Source organism: Hyaena hyaena, unplaced genomic scaffold, assembly GCF_003009895.1.
Source record: "Hyaena hyaena isolate Hyena2069 unplaced genomic scaffold, ASM300989v1 scaffold_151, whole genome shotgun sequence".
NCBI classification, from domain to species: Eukaryota; Metazoa; Chordata; class Mammalia; order Carnivora; family Hyaenidae; genus Hyaena; species Hyaena hyaena.
Window position 1 is genome coordinate 842,653 of NW_024080783.1, and position 17,292 is coordinate 859,944.

General features: G+C 39.9%; 1 protein-coding gene across 6 annotated transcripts in view; it reads right to left on the reverse strand.

The window, feature by feature from the left end:
* The window catches only part of GAPVD1 (GTPase activating protein and VPS9 domains 1), a 68,022-nt gene that overhangs the window by 36,350 nt on the left and 14,380 nt on the right, over positions 1-17,292 (reverse strand). For all 6 annotated transcript variants that reach the window (XM_039239059.1, XM_039239056.1, XM_039239055.1 and 3 more), the window contains exons 2-6: positions 8,898-9,115; positions 5,971-6,814; positions 4,098-4,184; positions 2,216-2,350; positions 1,911-2,100 (exon numbers count right to left, since the gene is read on the reverse strand). In XM_039239059.1, the coding sequence (XP_039094990.1) occupies positions 1,911-2,100; positions 2,216-2,350; positions 4,098-4,184; positions 5,971-6,814; positions 8,898-9,082 (1,441 nt within the window). In that variant the 5' untranslated portion in view covers positions 9,083-9,115. The remainder of the gene's footprint in view (positions 1-1,910; positions 2,101-2,215; positions 2,351-4,097; positions 4,185-5,970; positions 6,815-8,897; positions 9,116-17,292) is intronic.

Here is a 17,292-nt window from a genome sequence, read left to right on the forward strand (position 1 = left end):
TGAAGAATATGATGTCACATTCTTGTTGGTGATATTATTCTGTTAAATGTAAGATGGATTAATTTTAAGAAACTGACAATTCTTGGGGCACCTAGGTGGCTCAGTCTGTTAAGCACGTGACTTCAGCTCAGGTCGTGATCGCAATTCATGAGTTCAAGCCCCATGCTGGGCTCTGTGCTGACAGCTCAGAGCCTGGAGCCTGCCTCAAATTCTGTGTCCCCCTCTCTCTCTGCTCCTTCCCTACTTGCACTCTGTCTCTCTCTCTCTCAAAATAAATACATTAAAAAAGTTTAAAAAAAAAATGGTCAGTTCTTAACAAATCAGCTCATGGAAGTTTAAAAATGAAATCCCGTTCTTCAAAATGTGTAAAATAAAGTAACTATTCATGTTCACTAACTTGCTGAGCTCCTCATTTTGATTAAAAAACTGGCACTAAAATACTGCTCTCTTGGGCTAGATGCTCTTCCCCTCCCTGTCTTGGCTACTTCGTCTCCCATTCATCCTTCAAGAGAAAGTTTAAGCTTCACCTGCTCCAGATCATCTCCTGCCACCATCACCACCTGGCCAACATGGGTGTCCCCTAAGCCCGCATGCACACCTGTCTCCATCAGACACTTAGCATAATGAAGGGAAATGATCCCCACTTATTCTCCCCAATAGACTATCAGCAACTAGCAGATCAGCAGCATATCCTAATGGTCTTTGTATTCCCATGGCCTAACACAGTACCCCAACCTCTACTCCGCAGGAGTAGTGATTACACCTACTCTTTTTGTATGGATTTTTTTGCCTGAATTAAATGAAACATCTATAAAGTGCTCATCCTGAGTCTGGTACATAGTAAGGCTCAAATTGTGTGAGTGTGTGCGTACATAGATAGATAATAGATGTTTCCCAGGTGAATAAAAATTAAGCCCAATTCTTTAAATAAGCTTGACTAAATAAAAAGAAACTCTTTCTGGGGCACCTGGGTGGCTCAGTTTGTTGAGCGTCAGACTTTGGCTCAGGTCATGATCTCACAGTTTGTGAGTTCGAGTCCCGCACTGGGCTCTGTGCTGACAGCTCAAAGCCTGGAGCCTGGTTTGGATTCTGTGTCTCCCTCCCTCTCTCTACTCATCCCCTGCTCACTCTCTTCTCTCTCTCCGTCAAAAATAAATAAACATAAAAAAAAAACTTTTTCTTTATTTTATAAAATAACAAAGGTGTCTTAGCTCACTTGATAAAAGATTACTAACAATACTGGAAAAACAGTAACTATATTTCCCACTTTACTGATAGAACCTTCTAAGTTATTATTTTATTATATTATTTAGAACTTTGAACAAAAGACAGGGCTACATAATTCAAACACTGACTACTTATAACAAATGGCACTTCCAAATTTTCCAAGAAAAGTTACTAAAATATAATCAAAGTATACGGTTGGTGGTATGATCTCAAGATAAAGCTAGAGCCTACTCATAACTTTAACTAATTGGTGCAATTTTTTTTTTTTTTTTAAATGTTTTATTTATTTCTAGGAGAGAGAGAGAGAGAGAGACAGCGTGAGCAGGGGAGGGTCAGAGAGAGAGGGAGTCACAGACTGAAACAGGCTTCAGGCTCTGAGCTGGCAGTCAGCACAGAGCCCGACGCGGGGCACGAACCCACGAACCGCGAGATCATGACCTAAGCGAAAGTCGGACGCTTAACCGACTAAGCCACCCAGGCGCCCCAATTGGTGCAATTTTTAAAAACTGCATTAGTATGCAATTTTTAAAAACTGCATTATGCAGTTTTTAATGTTTTTTATTTAAGAGAAAGGCTTTCCCAACTTATTTAAAACCATACTCCAAAACACTGAACAAAAACAAAAGCCAAAAAAAAAAATTACTAAATTTAAGGAAAGCCTAAATATGAGAAATTCTCTTTACCTATAGGCAATCGATTCTTTTTATTTGCTGGAGTGGTTGCTGGAGAAAGCTGAGGAGTATTATAGGGAGTCATTTCCAAACTGCTACTTTTTCCTGGCTTTGCCTGGGGCAGGTTTGCCAATAAATTGTCAAGAGCCATCCTATCTTCTCTTAGTTGATCTCCAGACATCACACTCTTCATAAAATTCACCTGGCAAAAGTAAAAGTACAGTAGCTAGTGAGATCAATTTTTCAAATACAATACATATTTCTCACACTAGATAAATGACTTTTGAGAAAATCCTATTAAAGAATAAAGCCATTACCAGAGTAATAAGCTGACTATAGGTTATATAAACCACAGTTCTGCTCAATCCTTCCAGAAGATTAACGGAGGACATTGGAGGGGTCTCCACTGCACGGCCCCCAATCACAACATCAAGGAAAGCAGCAACACAGCTCTGTTAAACAGGGAAAAGATCACAGTGAAATATTTCCCCTTTAAAATAAGGGAACAAAAAGTCTAATTAAGGGGGACAAACACGCAAAAAGTTATTCTTGAAAATTATATTAAACCCAACATTAAAAAAACTAAACTCTTTATGAATTGATATAGAATTGTCTACATGAAATTCTGGTAAGTGAAACAAACATGACACAGAGCAGTGCACAGTACCCCACGATTTGTGAAAAGGGAGGGATGGGGTGCCTGGGAAAATATATGTAGGAGTTTGCTTGTTTACATATAGACCTCTTGAAGAAAACATGAAAGATTGAGAACATCAAGAACCTTTTGGGGAGGAGGGGCCCCTGGGGGGCTCAGTGGGTTAGGTATCCGAGTCTTGATTCTGGCTCAGGTCATGATCTCACACGTTCATAAGGCTGAGCCCTGCATCCAGCTCTGTGCTGGCAGAATGGAGCCTGCTTGAGATTCTCTCTCTCCTCTCCCTCTGCCTCTCCGTGCTTTCTCTCTCCCAAATTAAACAAACATTAGGGAAAAAAAAGAACCACCTTTTGGGGAGGAAATAAAGGCTAAAGATAAGAGGTATAAGGAGAATTTGACTTGTATTTTAAACAAGCTGAATGTACAGCCTACTCGAGTATGATTAGTATCTAATTTAAGTGAACAATACTGTAAAACATACTTATGAAATACACTTAAAATTATACAATTATTTCTCGTTTGCTTTAGTAACTTTTTAATAGAATGTTTTATTTTTTATTTTTGAGAGAGAGAGAGCATGAGCAGGGGAAGGGCAAAGAGACAGGGGGACAGAGGAACTAAAGTGGGCTCTGTGCTGACAGCAGAGAGTCCAACCCAGGGCTCAAACTCATAAACCGTGAGATAATGACCTGAATCAAAGCTGGACACTTAACCAATTGAGCCACCCAGGCACTCCACTTTAGTGACTTTTTAAAAAATTAAACTATTTCTTTCTTTATTTAAACATTTCATTTTTTTTTAAAGTAATCTCTACACCCAACATGGTGCTTGAACTCACAACCTTGAGATCTAGTTGCATGCTCTATCCACTGCGCCAGTCAGATGCCTTAAGCTTAAAAAAAATTTTTTTTAATGTTTTTTATTTATTTCTGAGAGAGAGACAGCATGAACAGGGGAGGGTCAGAGAGAAAGGGAGACACAGAATCCGAAACAGGCTCCAGGCTCAGCATGAGCCACCCAGCTGCCCCGTAACATCTTCCTTTTAATATTGCTGATCCAGGGTACCTGGGTGGCTCAGTCAGTTGAGCATCCAACCCTTGATTTCAGCTCAGGTCATGATCCCAGGGTCGTGGGAACTGAGCCCTGCATCAGGCTCCGGCCTGAGTGTGGAGCTTGCTTGAGATTCTCTGTCTCTCTCTCTCTCTCTCTCTCTGTGGAGCCTGCTTGAGATTCTCTCTCTCTCTCTCTCTCTCTCTCTCTCTCTCTCTGTCCCTCCCCTGCTCATACTCTCACTCTCTCTCTCTCTCTCCCCCCACCCCACCTCTGCCCCTCTCTCTTGCTCACACATGTACTCTCTCTAAAATTAAAAAAAAAATGCCGCTGATCCAATATTGTATCCTCTATAGCTATACCAAGGGTAACTGAGATGAAAATTTAAGACAAGAATATGAAAGACAAGAATAAAGACAGTAGTTAAGGTTCACGAACACTCTGGCAAACTTGTCTATAAATAGTAACTCACACGAGACAGAATTCATTCTTACTTTGTCAAATTTTCCAAGGCTGCTCTTTGTCCGGGGATCTCCCTCTTCAGAGCCAGTCATTGCCAACTGCTGCAAAAGGCGGCCAACCTGCAAACCAAAGCAGTGGCAGGGAGCCACAGTATAAATACTTATGGATTCTTCTCTATGAAGGCATTTCCATTCTAGTCTAAAAAATCTGTTTCATAATAACATTCACACCATCTGACCACACATGCAAAAGAGGACCCCAAATAAAATGTGTATCTTCTCTACATCAGCCTTTACTGTATTTAGATTAGGAGTTATGGACACTAAACAGAAATTTTTGCTTTATACATTATACTGACACTATGAAATAAAAATGCAACACCTTTGTTTCTGATATTATGCTTTTCATACATTTAGAAATTTTAAAATTAATTTGCAAAAGTTAATTCAAACTACTTCAAGTTAATATGAAGTGCTTTCCCCTGATATAGTTCACAAAATACTCAAGGTAGAATTTTTTTTCTTTCTAGATTTAAAAATCCTATAGAACACAGCTGCTTGGAAAGTAAATATTAATTCACAGAGCAAGTTCCTTACTGGTAAGAGAGAACTGTTAATCTACTCTCTTTAAAGACACTTTGGGGGAGGGGGGCGCCTGGGTGGCTCAGTTGGTTGGGCGTCCAACTTCAGCTCACATCATGATCTCACGGTTAGAGGGTTTGAGCCCCGCATCAGGCTCTGTGCTGACAGCTCAGAGCCTGGAGCCTGTTTCAGATTCTGTGTCTCCCTCTCTCTCTGACCCTCTTCTGCTCACACTGTCTCTCTCTCTCTCTCTCTCTCAGAAATAAATAATACATTAAAAAATAAAAATAAAAAGACACTTTGGGGAAAGCTAATATCATATAACATTGTCTTAATATCTGGGACAATTCCCCTTTTTACTCATTTTGAAAATAAGTGACTCAATCTTTCTTGGAATGACAAAAATAAAACTACAACTACACTATCTTAAGAATAAATTTAGTGTTTCACAGATGATAAAAGTTTTTAAATTTTATTTTGGGGATCCTTTATAGTTAGTTGCTAAACATACCAATATAATAGAACCATGAAAAAAAAAGCTAATTATTTAAAATTAAATATCATTTAAAAATAAAATCATCCAAAGATATAATTATTCCAAATAAACTCAGTCTCTTCTTCACAGTCTTTTTGCAGGATAGGCTATGATTAAACGATTCTCATAAGAAATAATAACATGATTTCCGTAGTTCAGATGACTAGGGGAGAAAATGCTAATACAGATGCAAAACTCCTCTTCTTAAAACTCTTAGGTCCTGAAGAGCTTCAGATTTCAAAATCTGGAATTTCAGAAAGGCTGATCAGTGCATACATGCAACACAGCCAATATTAAGGGTGACATCCTGTAATCAAATATATTAACATTTCTACAAATGTTACAATTTGTTACTCCAAAACAGGAGTATTCATTAGCAGGAAATGGAATAGCAATGATAAAGAGCCTCATGTGAGTTCAGGTTAAGTTTTGCTACCAAACAACATATAAAAGATGATGTATAAAGATTTTCAATCATGCTAGGTTTTGAAATCATGGGAAAGGGATGGTGGCCCTGTTCTAGACAATCTAACCAACTATACATTCAAATCTGTGAAGACTCTATTTAAAACCTAACACAAAATATTTTATGACTAAAATATGTGACAGTATTTTAAGACCCCAATATAATAACTGCTTTTATTTCTTAAGAAGCAAACATTTAAGACAGTTTGAGGCAAAGGAATGTTAAGAATATATAAATATTATCATATTTTCTAATCCCATCCCACTACCTAACCAAATGATTTTCAACTGAATGCCACATTAATAATAAGAGCAAAAGCATACCTGCATCAGATTAAATCTTGCCACCTCATTAATAGGAGCATCAGAAATTATTCCATACTGTTCTGGATTGACAACTGCGGGACAGATGAAGCAGGCCAAAAGGAGATCAGTACACATTGCCCTGACCTCCCCAACTTCCAGTCTATCTACACAGGAGAGGGTTTTGTACATCTGGGACACAATCCACCTCAAGCTATGTGGAAAGCAGTATGTGTTCTGTTTGAGATAACCAATGAATTTGTTCACCAAAGCCACCAGTTTGGCCTCATTGGAATCTACCATCTCTTGAACCTTCTGCCTGAATCTATCTGAACCCTTCTCTCCAAAGAGTTTTTCCTGTTGAGATGGGGAGAACCTCTCGATTAGCTTGTTTGGATCTGTTTCCAGGTGATCTTCATCTTCAACAAGCAGCTGCATGATTGGCTCATGTAAAGTAGCTGTGAGAAAAAGTTTGGCAGAAAACAGTCCTTCAGAAAAAAGTTTAAATAAGATGCTGAAGGCACAAGTTCCTCTCCTCAAAAGCCGCCTGGGGTTGTCACTTTCTTTAAGTTCAAATTCAATCAAGTATCTCAAAACCTGAAGGAGGTAGCTTTCATCTTCTTGCATAATGCAGTTGCCATAGAGGGAGGTAAAAACTGTGTAAATAACACTTTGTGTGTTCTCCTGATTAAGTTTCTCCCCAGCAACCAAAGAGGAGGCTATAAGACGAGGATTTTCCCTCAACCGACTTAAGAATTCTCCGTAAGCAGTCTCCTGAAATCCCAATTGCTTATATCCATCAACAAACTGTGTATCTTCCAAAATCTTGGCATGCTGGCAACATTCAGCAGGGGAAGCTTCAGCACTAAAAAATGAGAAGACAAGCAAAACAACAAAATCAGCGACAATAATACAACACATCAACTCCACTGAAGCATGGAAACGTAGACTGACTGTAGTCCCAGCAATGAGATCACTCCAAACTGCTCAACTCTTTCAGCCACCAGCAACTGAATGCGTAAAGAAAGGCAAAACCAAAAAGCACAAAGGAGGACAAATTCCTCCCATTAAATCGGGTCCAATGAAAAGTATCAAAAAAATAACCATTATTCTGATTTAAATTTTTTTTTTTACATTTATTTATTTTTGAGAGACAGAGTGAGACAGAGTGCAAGCAGGAAGGGGCAGAGAAAGAGGGAGACACAGAATCTGAAGCAGGCTCCAGGCTCTGAGCTGTCAGCGCAGAGCCCAATGCAGGGCTCAAACCCACAAACTGTGACATCATGACTTGAGCCGAAGTTGAACACTCAACCAACTGAGCCACCCAGGAGACCCACCATTATTCTGATTTTTTTTTAATTTTTTAATGTCATTTATTTCTGAGAGAGAGAGAGAGAGACAGCGTGCCCCAAACATTATTCTGATTTCTATCATCAAAGATTAGTCCTGCTTTTTTTCAACATCACATAAATGGAATCACCCAGTGTGTACTTTTCTGTGTCTGGCTTATTTTCTCAACATTATACCTCAGCACCACACTTCTGGAATTGAAAACTGCTTCTTAGAATAACAAAAAAGGTATTCACACAGTGAAAAATGAGGTTTCTAAACTGAGAAGTAGACAAACAGTATCACAACATGGAAATGTATACAGTTGGCCCTTAAACAATGCAGGGATTAGGGGCATTGACCCCGGGTGCAGTGGAAAATCTTTGTGTAACTTCTGACTCCCCAAACACTTAACTACTAATAGCCTACTGTTGACCAATCAGAAGGAAGTCTTACAGATGACTTCGATTAACACATACTTTGTATGTTATACATATTACATACTTACGATAGAATAAGCTAAAAAAGAAAATAAAACACGAAAATCATAAGGAAGAGAAAAACACATTTATAGTACTTTACTCTAAAAAATCCACATATAAGTAGACCCACCCAGGTTAAACCTGTTTGTTGTTCAAGGGCCAACTGTATATTAAATATTATGAGAAAAAGGGGTGTCTGGCTGGCTCAGTCAGTAGAACATGCAACTCTTCTTCTCAGGGTTGTGAGTTAAAGCCCCAGCCTGTATGGCCCAGTCGGTTAAGCATCCCTTGATTTCAGGGGCACCTGGGTGGCTTAGTCGGTTAAGCATCCGACTTTCGCTTAGGTCATGATCTCGCGGTTCGTGGGTTCGAGCCCCGCGTTGGGTTCTATGCTGACTGCCAGCTCAGAGCCTGGAGCCTGTTTCAGAATCTGTGACTCCCTCTCTCTCTGACCCTCCCCTGCTCACGCTGTCTCTCTCTCTCTCCTAGACATAAATAAAACATTAAAAAAAAAAAATTAAAAAAAAAAAAAAAAGCATCCCTTGATTTCAGCTGAAGCTCCTGAGATCAAGCCCCTTATTGGGCTCCGAGCAGCTTGGGATTCTCTCTGTCTCTCTCTCTCTGTCTCTCTCCCTCTTTGCCCCTCCCCTGCTTGCACGCACAGCTCAATCACTCTTTCTCTCTCAAAATAAACTTACAAAAAATAATTTTTTATCTCTAAAATAATAGCAGTAATATTAGGAAGGTAGAGAGGTGCCTAGATTCCTCACTTGGTAGAGCATGAAATGAAACTCTTGATCTCAAGGTCATGAGTTCAAGCCCCATGGTGGGTGTGGAGCCTACTTTAAAAAACAAAAAAAAAGGAAAACACAAGATAATTTACTCTCAGCAACAATAAAACGTTATATACATAAAAATACAAAATTAACTGATGTGGTATAAAATATTAACACTAAAGTTATAACTCTCTGTAATAATGCTTAATAGACAAAATAAAATTTCACCTTAATGTTGATTCAAACTATCTGAAAGCATGCACTTTGTTGGAAATAGATTCATTTATTTACAAATAGATTCACTTACTTACAGTTAGCAGTGAGCACAGAACTACAGTGGTTCATAAAACCTTTTCTTTACCTGGTTATGATAAGCCGGTCCAAATTAATTCTCTGTTGCTTAGCAATCCATGCTGTACGATACAATTTTTCGGCCGTCTTAAGCACATCTGCATTTAGTCTCTGAATGAGCTGTTTCTCAGAGTTTACATATAAGCGTTCCTGCTTGAGGTGATGGGCCAGAGTATGAATATCCAGCTTCACCATCTTCAAATGTAGATGAGGTACAAAGGCTAATCACTAAGAGTAAAAAGACAAGTTTAAAAATGTGATGTCACTTAAATTGTTTTCCAAAATCAAAAGGGGTAGAAGAATACATTAAGAATTAGGCTACATTTAGGGTTGCCTGGGTGGCTCAGTCAGTTAAGTGTCTGACTTCAGCTCAGGTCATATCTCACAGTTTATTAGTTCAAGCCCCGCTACAGGCTCTCTGCTGTCAGCATGGAACCTGCTTTAGATCCTCTGTCTCCCTCTCTGTTTGTCTGCCACCCTCCAACTTGTACTCATTCTCTCTCAAAAAAAAAAAAAAAAGAATTAGGCTACATTTAGTGCTATGATTAACTCTAATTTTAAAATATTCTATGTATTTATTGCAGAAGCATTACAGGTTCAGTATAGAAACACTGGTAAATGCAGATAAGCAAAAAGAAAAGTTCCTAGTAAGGCCACCGCTCAGAGACATCCTCGGTAAAAACCTTGTGTATATCCTTCAAATCTAGTGTCTATTTATTAGCACTAGAGCTTCCTTGACTGCTCCTTTTTACATTGTAATCAACATAATCTGTTGACTCTATCTTTAAAACACATCTCCAATCTGACAACTTCCCACCACCTCCTCCATCATCATCTCTTACCCAAAGGTCTATAACCTATAACTTTGATTTGCCTGCTTCCTTTCTTGTACTACTAGAGTCTGTTCTCTACCTAGTACAGAACAGCCTTTAAAAGTGAGTCAGATCACCTTATTCCTTTACTAAAAACCACCCAACGCCTTATTTTAGATTTAGACTGAAATCTGAAGGTCTACCCACTGGCTACTTCTCCAACCTCATCTCCTTCCATTCTACCCTTGCTCACACAGCTCCAGACACACTAGCCTCCTTGCTTGATAAGGCCAAGTATACCCCTTCCTCAAAGACCCTGTCTGGAAGGCTATTCCGAGATTCCTCTAGGGATCTTTGCAAGGCACATACTTTCATTTAGGTCTCTCTGCTCAAATGTCTATTTAGAAAGGCCTTCTCAGATAACTCCCAAAATAGAAACTATCCCTTCCTATTTCCTTTTCCAGTCTTTTTAAAAAGTACTTGCCCCTGTCTAGCATTATATTATAGATAGCTACTAGCATGTTCATTATACTTAGAATATGTATGGTTCCCCCACTTAAAGGTAAAGGCTACCAGAGCCAAGGCCTGTCTGTCTGTTTCATTCACATTCACATTCACAACTTCAGGGCTGAGGAGAGGACCTGGTTCATAGCAAGGCTTGAACAAATATTTGGAGCGCCTGGATGGCTCATTTGTGTGAGCATCCAACTCTTGATTTTGGCTCAGGTCATGATGCCAGGGTGGTGGGATCAAGCCCCGTGTCAGGCTCAGCACTGAGTGTGAAGCCTTTTTGGGATTCTCTCTCTCCCTCTCTGCCCCTCTCCCCAGAATTGAAAAAACTCTGGGGGCGCCTGGGTGGCTCAGTCGGTTAAGCACCGACTTCGGCTCAGGTCATGATCTCACGGTTCATGGGTTCGAGCCCCGCATTGGGCTCTGTGCTGACAGCCAGCTCAGAGCCTGGAGCCTGCTTCAGATTATGTATCTCCCTCTCTCTCTGACCCTCCTCTATTCACGCTATTTCTCTCACACACAAATAAAAAAACACTTAAAAAAATTTTTTTAAATTTTAAAGAAATGAATATTTGCCAAAGGATTAAAATCACACAATTCTTGTTTATCTAGTAGCTAAACAAACCGATAGGAATGGCACACATATTTTAAAGCATTATTATGTAAGCTATGCTCTTGAACCTAGAAGGCTTGCCAGACTACATTTTTTTTTAAACAGGGGAGAGTAGCCTGAATTGGGTTATGAGGCCTCTGGGCAGGGTACCTCAGCTCAGCCATTGAACTCACTTGTTGTTCCAAGCTCCAGCTAAGAAGGCATCTGCTAGCCTCCTCCCCAAGGGTGGGATCCAGGGCATCTCCTGCCCAGTCCGACCTCAAGCAGAGACCTGCTCACCTCCCCAAAACTCAGGGAGGACCCTGTTAGGGCCACTTTTGGCCCTAGTCTCAAACCTTCCCAGGGAACATGGGTTAGAATGACACAAAGCACTCAGCTCATAGCCTCAGTGATGATGTTTTATATCAAAGATAATAATCAGCATAGCCCCAGACCACAAATGATGTGTATCAACGACACAAGTGCCTGTGGCCCATATAATACAATACAACACTGTGTGTCCAGGTAGCACACTGTCAATAAGTTAGAAAAATAATTCTATTAAGAACTAGCATTATGGGGGCACCTGGGTGGCTCAGTCAGTTGAGTGTCTGACTCTTGATTCTGGCTCAAGTCATGATCTCACAGCTCATGACATTGAGCCCCACATAGGGCTCTGCGCTGACAATGCACAGCCTGCTTGGGATTCTCTCTCTCTCCCTCCCTCTCTGCCCCTCCCCTGCTCATGCTCTCTCTCCTGAATATTAAATAAATAACTTTACAAAAAAAGAATTAACATTATGACAGTACACTTGAAAGTTACTATGACAGTAGAGCTTCAATGTCCTTACCATAACTACACCAATAAAATGGTAATTACATGAAGTAAAGGATGTGTTAATTAACCTTACTAAACTTTGCAATACATACATGTATCAAATTACCACAGTATGTACCTTAAACTTACACAATGTTATATATCAACTATATCTCAACAAAGCTAGGAAAAAAGTTGTTCCAGCCAATCAGATTCATGAGTGACCTTAACAGATTTGGAATTGATAAAACAATACAATTTGTAGTGAATTCAGATTTTAATGAAGATGACAACCCAGATCTCAGAACTCTAAATATGTTTAGAGATCCAATAAAAACTGTTCATATATTGAAATAATCTTTTTTGGTGCTAAGACCAAAAAAACAGAATTAAACATTATGGTAGTAGCGGGAAATATTTTTAAAGCTGTCTGACATAAACAGGTTTAGCAATTTATAATTAAGTTTCATTTCAGGAATTTTTAAACTTTCTTATTTGAATGAACTACTGAAGACTAGGAAAATTTCAGACATTACCATCTAACCTGAGTCTTACTGCTTCCAAAGACCACTCTCTTGTACCTTATCAATTCCCTAGCAAACCACATGAAGCTGTTATTCTAAATCTCCTGTCTCATGAAGGCTCTCATGTTGCTCTCCTCACAAAAGATATTAAGTATGTCCACTAAGATGATTCGTTGTTAATAACAAAAGTATCTGGTACACTCAAAAAATAACTGGTGACATACAGACATTACTCTTATAAAATCATATTAATTCAGTTTATAGAAAATTCATACATGACTTTGTAGACTTCCATGTGGGAAGTCTAACATCCTCTAGGGGGCTCTAGGTCCACAGACTAAGAACAGAATCACTAAATAAACGATTGCAATTATAAGAAGTATTATAGTTAATGAAAACAGTACTGAAATAGGCTCTTAAAGACCTGAATACTTCACTAATTAGTACTATTACTTGGGCACATAAAGCATATTCTCTGAATCTCAGATTTTTTTCACCCATAAAATGTGGACACAATATCTACATTTATTATCCTGACACAAGCAACATATTAGGTATCAGGAATACAAAAAGGGATAAAATCTAATGTGTACCCTCAAGAACTTCCTAACCTAGCAGAATGAGGAAGCCGCGCAAGCAAATGGCTGTCCAAAAATGTTATGGGTGTTATGCTAGAAGACTGTTCAATGTGGAGGGGGGACAAAAAAAAAAAAAAAAAAAGAAACAACCGAGGAGTTAGATACCTGCACGTAGTCTTAAAAGGCAAGTTGAGGAGCTGGAGAGGGGGAGAGATGAGTATTTGCCAGATGTAAAGAGGATGGTGGGTGGGGTGGAATTCCAGACAGAAGGAGCCAACCAAGCAAAGGCACAGAGGTGTATAACGAGGGTACATTTAGAGAATTACACATGGCTTCCTATAGTCTGGGGACTGTGTCTGTATGTTGGGGAGGGGGGTGTATTATGAGAGATAAGGCTGCAGAGACAGAAGGTACACAGAAGCCAGAGTTAAGAAACTTGGACTTTGCTCTGTAGGTGCTGGGAAAAGTTTTAAATAGGAGATTTAAACGCCTATCATGTTAAATTAACATGTTAAGTTATGTTAATTTAACATGATTACATTTATATTTGAGGGCATAAACTCCTCAAGGAAAAAAATGAGGACGTGGGGATAGAACTAGATGAAGAGAGACTGAAGTTGTTGGTAGGCAGGAAATATGGTAGCAGTGGAAAGAACAGGAGAAGTTTGAGATGTTATAAGGTAAAATAAGTACAAGATTGGTTAGTCACAAATGGGGAAAATCAGGTAAAAATTTCCAACTCTGGGAACAAGGGTAGGTGTGGTATTACTCACCACAGTTGAGTATCCTATGGGGAAACAGGTTATAAACTGAAAATGGTGCTTCGTGTGCTTCTTTCTAAGAAATTTACACATTCCCTCCTCATAATATCCCTCTGAAACAAGTGCTCTGCAGCTCAGGAAACTGAGGCTCAGGGATGTTGAGTAATTTGCTCAGGGCCATACAACTGGTAGGTAAATGACAGAGCCAGTACACTATTATTATTATTATTACCCTGATCCCTACAAGAATGACTCAAAAATCCTGTGGTTACTCAGGAGAATACCTTATTTTTAAGAGATGCATGCTCAAGTATATAAAAATATAGTGTTAGGATATCTGCAACTTCCTTGCATATGGTTCAGCAAAAAAATAAGAGGAGATTAACACAATTTTTAATGTTTATTTTTGAGAGAAAGCGAGAGAGAGGAGAGTGAGCGAAGAGAGCACAAGTGGGAGAGGGTCAGAGAGAGAAGGAGACAACAGAATCCTAAGCAGGCTCCAGGCTCCAAGCTGTCAGAACAAAGCCCAACACAGGAATCGAATCCACAGACCGCAAGATCATGACCTGAGCTGAAGTCAGATGCTTAACCAACTGAGCCACCCAGGTGCCTCAAGATGAGATTTTAACAATGCAGCAAAATGTAAACAACTGTTGAATCTAGGTGAAGGGTAGTTGATGATCACTGTACTATCCTTCAACAATTTCAGTTATGTTAGAAATTTTTCAGGGGCGCCTGGGTGGCTTAGTCGGTTAAGCGTCTGACTTTCGCTTAGGTCATGATCTCACAGTTCGTGGGTTCGAGCCCCGCGTCCGGCTCTGTGCTGACTGCCAGCTCAGAGCCTGGAGCCTGTTTTGGAGTCTGTGTCTTCCTCTCTCTCTGACCCTCCCCTGCCCACGCTGTCTTTCTCCTAGAAATAAATTAAAATATTAAAAAAAAAAAAGAAATTTTTCATAATTAAAAAACAGGAAAAAATATTTTAGAAATTCTCAAACTGTGCCCTTCTTACTGCTTTAATACAATCCAATTCAACAAATATATTACTGAGCTTTGCTGGAGCTTAGCCAGGTCCCCTAATCTCAAGGAGCTCATGGTCTAATTATAACCGAAATACTGTTCAAGATAGGACACATAAAATGTTTCCAATGACATAGCAAAATATGAACCAATTTATGCAATTCAGAAATTAAAACCTTCAAATATAGCTTCACTTTAAAAAAAATTAACACATGAAAGTAATGCTCCACTTAATCCAAACAAGAATTCATCTTCTAAATCCTTCAGCAGCTCCAAATCAAAGATATTTTAAGTAAATCTAGACAAACTTGCTAAACATTTTCTTCTTTCATCAAGTTCAAGAATTGTTTTAGCGCTTTTTCTTTCTATAATAACCTGGCCTGAATGCTGACAGAAAACAGGTAATAGATTACCTGCCATACAAAATGATACTTTTCTTTTTTTTTTTTTAAATTTTTTTAATGTTTTTTTATTTATTTCTAGGAGAAAGAGAGAGAGACAGCACGAGCAGGGGAGGGTCAGAGAGAGAGGGAGCCACAGACACTGAAACAGGCTCCAGGCTCCGAGCTGGCAGCCAGCACAGAGCTCGACGCAGGGCCCGAACCCACGAACCGCGAGACCACGACCCAAGCGAAAGTCGGACGCTCAACCGACCAAGCCACCCAGGCGCCCCAAAATGATACTTTTCAAAACATTATTATATAAATCCATAATCTTCTCATTACCACATAAACATAAGAAAATGCCAGTTAAACCACTGGGTAAAATGTAAGAGATTAAAAATATTAATTAACTCTGACCTACATTTTTGTCCAGTTTACCTAAATAAAATTTGTATCTGAATACTGCTTTATACAACATGTACCACACACTGGAGTATAATGATATTATATCTCTCTCTCTCCTCTTAGACTGTAAACACTGAGGGAAAGAATTCAATTTTGTGTCCTAACATAGCTGATGGCAGGTAGGAGCTCAATCGTGTTGAGTGAACTCAAATCAGGTGCAGCAAGATTATTAGTGCACACATTCTGAAAACATAATACCCCCCCCACACACACACATACATAATAATACCTAACTGGTCACTGCTTAAAAACAACAATTGTCAGGGCGCCTGGGTGGCTCAATCAGTTAAGCATCTGACTTTGGCTCAGGTCATGATCTCACAGTTCGTGGGTTCAAGCCCCACATCGGGCTCTGTGCGGACAGCTCGGACCCTGGAGCCTGCTTCGAATTCTGTGTCCCCCCCCCTCTTTGCCCCTCCCCTGTTCATGCTCTCTCTCTCTCTCTCAAAAATAAACAAACATAAAAAAAAAAAAACAGCTGCCAAAAGAGGGTTTGAGAATGTAAAAAGTAAAGCCTATAAAGTTGTTCTGGTCTTCTAAGGCACCCTATAAGACAAGAGGAGTTAACAGCTACCGAAAAATAGCTTAAATAAAATACATGCAGAAATAACTAAAAGTGGGGAAATTTTACCATACTGAAAACAACAGGAAAGTACAAACATCTGCAAATAAGTTAGTATCCTGAAAAGTAATGACATTGTCAATATCAAACAAACAATAACAATATTCATATCAAGCTCGCATTTATTTAGAACTTTATTATTCTAGGCACTGCTATTTTTTCCTCATTGAATCCTTATAACCGTGTGGTGACTGTGCTCTCATTAACTTCATTTAAACGTTGAGGGGCGCCATGGGGCGCCTGGGTGGCTTAGTCGGTTAAGCGTCTGACTTTCGCTTAGGTCATGATCTCGCGGTTAGTGGGTTCGGGCCCCGCGTCGGGCTCTGTGCTGACTGCCAGCTCAGAGCCTGGAGCCTGTTTCAGTCTGTGACTCCCTCTCTCTCTGACCCTCCCCTGCTCACGCTGTCTCTCTCTCTCTCTCTCCTAGAAATAAATAAAACATTAAAAAAAAAAATTTTTAAACGTTGAGGGGCGCCTGGGTGGCTCAGTCGGCTAAGCATCTGACTTCAGCTCAGGTCATGATCTCATGGTTCGTGGGTTCCAACCCCCATCAGGCTCTGTGCTGACTGCCAGCTCAGAGCCTAGAGCCTGCTTCTGATTCTGTGTCTCCCTCTCTCTCTGACCCTTCCCTGCTCACGCTGCCTCTCTCTCTCTCTCAGAAATAAATAAAACATTAAAAAAAATTTTTTTTTTAAGTTGAGAAAAGGGTTGATATACCTAGCAAGTAGCTACATCAAAATTCACATTGACTCAGTTCTGATTCAGAAAATAGCCTTTGCTCACGGGGCGCCTGGGTGGCTCAGTTGGTTAAGCGTCTGACTTCGGCTCAGGTCATGATCTCACGCAGGGTTCCTGGGCGTCGGGCTCTGTGCTGACAGCTAGCTCAGAGCCTGGAGCCTGCTTCAGATTCTGTGTCTCCCTCTCTCTCTGACCCTCCCCTGCTCACGCTGTCTCTCTCTCCCCCCACCCCAAGAAATAAATAAAAACATTAAAAAATTTTAAAGAGTAGCCTTTGCCATCAACCAACTACTCTAGACATTTTGTCAGTCACATTTACCTTAATTTTCAGTTCTGCTAATAACTGACTCCTTAGAGTTAGTTCCTTTTATCTATTGGCTTTTACTTCAACTGGCTTCTAGTGTATCTACTTCATTTGAGTTTACACTCATTTAAAATATAGGTGGACACCAAGGATGCCTGGGTGGCTCAGTCGATTGAGTGTCCAACTCTATTTCTAAGCAGGTCATGATCTCATGGTTGTGAGATCAAGCCCCACATTGGGCTCTGAGCTAGGCAGGGAGCCTGATTAGGATTCTCTCACTCT